At 37.6% G+C, this 6,712-nt stretch overlaps 1 protein-coding gene across 1 annotated transcript; it reads right to left on the minus strand.

Annotated features, from left to right (window-relative positions):
• STRIT1 (small transmembrane regulator of ion transport 1) lies at positions 1–6,486 on the minus strand. Its single transcript, XM_042460789.1, has 3 exons — positions 6,432–6,486; positions 1,111–1,210; positions 1–324 (listed from the first exon to the last, which is right to left on the minus strand). Exons 1-2 carry the CDS (start codon positions 6,442–6,444, stop codon positions 1,116–1,118), a joined length of 108 nt encoding a protein of 35 aa, XP_042316723.1. The 5' UTR covers positions 6,445–6,486; the 3' UTR covers positions 1–324; positions 1,111–1,115.
• Between the last annotated feature and the right edge of the window lie 226 nt (positions 6,487–6,712).

The raw sequence follows: 6,712 nt of genomic DNA on the forward strand, positions 1-6,712 counted from the left end.
AAATATTATTCCAGAGATTTTTTAAAGGAGAGGGGTCATTATTTCATACATGGACACATCAGATGGGGATGGGGGGTTGGATACCAGAATAAAAAGGAGTTTGGCAAACATTTTTCTACCATCAAATATCCAAATCTGGAAATTTTAATTCAAAATTACTTAAATTTACAAAATTGCTTTTTATTTTTTATTTCTAGACAGAGAAAACATATATATCAATACTTTGTTGTAATATTCTTAAAATATAATCTGTGTGGTGTGTTTTCAAAATAAGAAATAAACATCTTCATCCTGTTTCAGATGTTGTTTGAAAAGGCTTCCTTCCTGTACAACAAAAACAACAGTTAATAAACAATAGTTATAATATCTGTAGTACATAATATAATAATTTACACAGCCTGAAATCAGACAAAGACTAGGATTTTGAAAGACAACTATGCATGATAAACCAATTTGTTGTTTAGATTTGGAAAGACAACTATGAATGAACTAGATAAGAATCTCAAGTGTAAAGATATATAATTGAATAGCAAAGTCAAGATTGTCCATGTCATCATATTTTTGATTTCTGTGTATAGTTGTGAAAGGTGGACAGTAAAGGAAAAGAATCAACTCATCTGAAATGTGTCGAAAGAGAGTTCTATAGATACCATGCACTGCCAAAAAGACAAATAAAAAGGTTCTAGCGTGACTCAATACTGAATCCTCCCAAAAAGCCAGACTGACCAAACTGAGGCTATCGCATTTTGAACATATCATGAGACAATATGTCTCATTAGAAAAGATGATCATGCTTGATAAAGCAGAAGGCAATAGGAAAATAGGAAGACCACATTACAGGTGGATAGGCTCCATCAAGGATATCAAACTCCAAGGCTGTTGATGAGAGAGAGCCTTGAGGTTGGATCATTCATAGGACCACCATAAGTAAAAGCTAACTTTACAGAGTTTTTTGTGGCCATGTTCTAGAAGAGTTTCTTCCTGACATTTTGCCAGCATCTGTGGCTGACATAGCCCAAAAAACCCCACCAAAAACTATCGATGCCGGCCATGAAAGCCTTCGACTTAACTTGACAGAAATTAACATCAAGGAAGATAGCAAATACTTACCCGTTTTAAGAGAAGACAAAATAAACTGTCAGTATACAACCTACAATCCAGGCTATCAAGAGAAGAATGGGCACAAAATACTGGGAATACAGAACTGTCTCTAAAGAAAAGAAAATAAAGAGTGTATTTTAGATATTGGGATTTTTAAACTTAGGCAAAGGATGAGGTTCATCAAAAGGAATAGTCTGGTTAGAGAAACAATCAATCAATTTAGAACAATCCCCTCCAACTGCTCATTCTAGTCCTACTGCCACCTTACTTTGCTAACCTTGATGGAACTTGAAAATAACTAGTTACAAATAACCAGTTATATGTAATAAACAATTTATGTATTTATTTAATTTAAACATAGGAATTAACAAAGGGAAAGCTATACATAAAAAGATAGACACAACACACCCCACTGAAAGCTCTGTCTACTTCAACAAGTTAAAAAAGAACAAATGTCTGCTTAAATAAGACCCAGGACAGACGGTCCTGAAGCGCTGTGCTGCCGCCGATTCTAGGGTTAGGGAGCGTGCACCAACCACACAGTCCCTAACCCTGGCACAGCATGGCAGTGGCCTAATGGCAGTGTCCCATCCACACGGGCATCACCATTTTGATGTAAGCGACATGCAACATATAGACGTTGCTGCACATCGCTTACATCATGAGTGCACCATTGGCGACCCAAAAAAGAACCCAGCATCCCTTTGAGGGAAACAGGCCACTGCCAGGCTGCCCTTTTGGGGTGGTCTGTCCCAGGCCTAAGAACATCTTTACCTGCTGGAAGAAGACAGAAGGGAAGAGGAGCCAACTGAACTTCCCATGGAAGAGAGTTCCGCAACTTGGGAGCAGCCACTGAGATAGCATATACAGTGGTACCCCGGGATACGAATGCGCCGCCTTACGAAATTTCCGGGTTACGAAAAAAATCCATAGAAAAAAACTGTTCCGGGTTACGAAGGTTATTTCGGGTTACGAAAAATTTTTTGGTGCTTTTCGGCGCTTTTTCGCACGAAATCGCGGCTTTCGCTATTAGCGCCTATGGCTTTTTCGGCTTACGAAGGATTTCGGGTTACGAACACGGCGGCGGAACGAATTAAATTCGTAACCCGGGGTACCACTGTATTTCTAAAATTTAACTAAGATAAAAAAGAATTCTGAAAGTTTAGAGATTTTGATGGATTAGATAGCCCTTGTGGTCACTTCCAACTCTCTGATTCTATTATTCCAAAGCTGTAAAATGTGCTGTTTCATTGAGATTCAAGTTAGCTAAAAATGATAATGAAAACTGAAGGGCCTGAGACACTGAGATGCCCACCATATGTCACGATGCCACAAGCAGCTGGCTGGGAGAGATACTGTTTCAGGGGAATCATGAAATGCATGCAGGCCAATGATTGGCATGCAAACAAATACAGTAGACATGAGTGCAGCTTGCCAGAATTGATAACCCAGGAGGCCCAACCCTCAACCTGTTGCTTGTTTGCTTTATTGCGGAGATGATATTCTACCTTCTCAAGCCACAGCAGTTAGCAAGCTTTCTTCCCCCCAGCAACAGTCCTTATTAATGATGTAACACAAGTTTATAGCACTTGAATATGTGTGTGTGTGCAGTGGTCTCACATCTATGATTAAGCCATCTCAATTTATTTTCCTGTACTCCTGCCCCATGTCTTGCAGCAGCAGTGGCACTAGTACTTTCACCTGCCTGCTTCCCTAACCTCTGTTTGAAGCTGTATTGGTAGCTTTGTATAGACACTGGTCCTTTGGAGGGAAGGCGGGCAGAAACATGAAAGGAAATGATGGAGTTGGTTTTAAAGAGAGCTGCAGTTGCAAGGAAACTGAAGCAAGTTGGAGGGCAAGGTGAAGCAAGCTGGGGGAAGGGGGTGAGTGTAGGAGGTACAACAGGTGGCACAGTGGTTAAATGCCTGTACTGCAGCCATTCACTCACAAACCATAAGGTTGCGAGTTCAATAACAGCGAAAGGGCTCAAGCTTGACTCAGGGTTGCATCTTTCTGAGGTCGCTAAAATGAGTACCCAGATTGTTGGGAGCAATTAGCTTAGGGAGTGCTTCAGTGCACTGATAAGCAGCATAGAAATGTACTTGCTATTGCTAACAGGTGCAAGATGCAAGAGAGAGGAGGTGTGCCAGTACAAAGTGAGGGGAAAGGGAGAGAGGGAATGGGGAGAGACATGCAAGTGACAGAATAAAAGAAGCAGGGGGTATGGCAAAGGTATTCTACATCCAGCATCTGGACCCTGTTTAAAGTAAATCACTTTTATTATTATTTATAGAATCATAGAGTTGGGAAAGACCTCAAGGGCCATCAAGTCTACCCCCTGCCATGCAAGAATAAAAAAATCAAAGCACCCATGCCAGATGACTATCCAACCTGTTTAAAAATTTCCAAAAAGGAGATTCCACCACACTCTGAGGCAGCATCAAAGAGCTCTTACTATCAGGAGGGTCTTCCTAATGTTGAGGTGGAATCTCTTTTCCTGTAGCTTGAATCCATTGCTCCGGATTCTATTCCCTGGAGCTTCAGACAACAAACTTACTCCATCTTCAGTATGCCATCCTTTCAAATATTTAAATAGGGCTATTGCATCACCTCTTAATTTTTTCTTCTCCAGGCTAAACATACCCAGCTCTCTAAGCCACTCCTCATAAGGCATGGTTTCCAGACCTTTCACCATTTTGGTCACCCTCCTCTGGAAATGTTCCAGAGTGTGAACGTACTTTCTGAACTGTGGTGCCCAGAAGTGAACACAGTATTCCAGGTGAGGTCTGATCAAAGCAGAATAGAGTGGTACTATTATTTCCCTCGATCTAGACACTATACATCTATTGCAGCCTAGAACTGCATTGGCTTTTTAGCTGCTTTATCACACTGTTGACTCATATTTAACTTGTTGTCTACTAGGACTCCTCGATCCCTTTCTCATGTTCTGTTGTCATGCCAGGAGTTCTCCATCCTAAATCTCTGCATTTTATTTTATTTTTCTGGCTAAGACTACTGTCCTACATTTCTCTCTGTTGAGATTCATTTTGTTAGTTTTGGCCCAGCTTTCTAATCTATTAAGGTCATTTTGAATTTTGATACTGCTCCTCTTAGAACAGTAGTTACTGTGAAGTCTGAAACTGTAGAGGGAAATACAACTATTACTGTGCTGAATTCAGTAAAATGCAAATTAATAATGTGCATAATTATAATAATTTCCATGATATGCTTATTACATGCATAGATTTGAGATCTGGGATATGGCAGCCTTACCCTAAATTTTGTTGTTGTTAGGACAACTCTCTCACACGATTGGCTAGATTTATTCAGGGGAATATTACTATTGCCATCTCTAAGGTTAAGGGAACAAAACAATAGTCTCTATTTTTTATTGAGATTTCCAAAATTTGTGGAAAAATGTCTCTCTGTAAAACTAGCTTCTTTCTTTACATGAAGCTAAGCAAGCGTTCTCTCTCTCTCTCTCTCACACACACACACACACACACATACACACAACCACACACGGCAAGCACAGAAGGACTGGGATATTGATCAAAAAGTTGCAAGAAACTCATCTAACACTCTAATTTTTAAAATTATTTGCAGCAAGGTGGTACTGACTGTACTTTTGAATGACTTCCACAATTTGAGCAATTCATGCAAATTTTCACAAAATCATTCTCTTAAACGGATCCTTGCAAAGAATTTTTACTAGCACAAAATATCTGATCATCTCATAGGCAAGAAAAAGGGGAAAGAGGTTTTTCATTCTCATGCACGACAAAGCATTTGAAAATTTAGATCTCTCCTTCCATGCAAATAACAGAAATAGAGTTTTGGAAATACAAATTCAAAACTGAAAGATAAAAGACATAAATCGAAGTTAACTAGGTGCAGATGATAATATTGCAAAAACATTTTTATACACAAAATGAAAGGGAAAATGCAGTGTTTTAAGATTACATTCCTAGTCTTTGCACATAACGATGATTTGGAAAGTAGCTTGGTTATCTTTATAGTTAAAATACCAAAAGTAGCTGCTTACACTTGTGAACTACAATCAAGGATTCATCTATAATTGCCTTTCATTCACTGTTAGTATTTTTATGAGTTGTGATATCTTGGTTAACCTGAATGGTCTATCACTATGATTTTTCCTAAAATTTCACATTATGACCATCATGGACTTGAAGACAAGAATATTAAAACTTCTTAATTACTGGTGATGTACTTTGGATGGCCTTGAATCCCTGGTTGTACTTTACAGAACATCGTTCCAGAAGAGACAAGAATAATTAGAAAATAGTTTCTAACTTGAATTTAGACTCAGGTAGACATAGAGAGGGCTGTAAACTTGATACAAATAAAGTAATGGGAATCTGTTGAAGGAAACAGCAGCTTTGCTACCTGCTTAATGAAACTGCTTGCAGTATGCTTGCTAAGTACAAGACTGGAAATACATCATAGATCTCCATCTGTGCTCCATCAGGGAAAAGAAAACCATTATCCCTAAGCTTATATTTACTTGGAGAACTGGGTGTTTGTAAACAGTGCATACTAGAAGTCAACTATTTGACTTTTTGTTCCTTTTTTATTTCAATTTTGTTGAATTGATTTTTATTGCTTACATTGTTTAAAACTGTATTAAATCATGTTAATAATATTCTTGTTATTGTGTTGCTTTTTTTCACAGTGACGATCCAGATAACTTCAGATAAATGGAGTAATATAAATGTTTTGATAAAGAAATGCAACAAAGAATTAAATATAAAAAGCTTTCTGTCTTATTTGCTGTTAAAACCAGGAGAGAACTCAATTTACAGTTTTATTCTATGAGCAAAACTGATCATAATCAAAAACTGTAAATCAAAATTGATTTTTAAAAAGTACATCCATTCATTCTGGTTTTTCTCAAAATGCATACTCAGTTGATTAGTTACATCTAACTAATCTCCATTTATTTCAATGGTCTAAATTTGTATGACTAACTTTCATCCATATTCACATACACATGGGCTTTATTTTAAAAACTGTTTTACGTATTTCCAGCAATTGCTGCTCATTTTAGGGGATCTTTGTCCTGAAAAGGGATCTTTATTTCTGCAAAGGATGCTTTAAATGTTATAAGTGATTCATGAGCAAGGAATCCCAAAGATATAAGGTTTAGACTAAATGGATTTGCTATACAATAAAAAAGTTAGAGACAGAAAATGCAAATTTAAACTAGAAGTATCTCCAAGCTATGCATTAATTCACACACACACACACACAGAGACAAACACACAAATATAAATAACATGTCTAAAACATTTGGCTTTTTAACAGCATACCTGTTTGTGCCATTCCTCTGTTGTGTGTCTAAATAGAACCGATTTAACGTTTCTGTCTGCAACTGCATCTCTGAGCTTTCTGAAGCTTTAAATAGAGCAATATGTGGAATGCAATGCACCTGCTTCTCTCATGAGTGCCAGTTATTTGTCTTCAACAGTTGGAAGAGTTGGGAGTTTAGGGAAAGTATGTGGAAATCCCTATTTTGTTTTATGCAGCATTTAGATATTTTAAATTCCTTCTATTCAAAATATGAAAAAGTTTGTGCATTTTGGCAAATTCT

Source organism: Sceloporus undulatus, chromosome 3, assembly GCF_019175285.1.
Source record: "Sceloporus undulatus isolate JIND9_A2432 ecotype Alabama chromosome 3, SceUnd_v1.1, whole genome shotgun sequence".
Classification (NCBI taxonomy): domain Eukaryota; kingdom Metazoa; phylum Chordata; class Lepidosauria; order Squamata; family Phrynosomatidae; genus Sceloporus; species Sceloporus undulatus.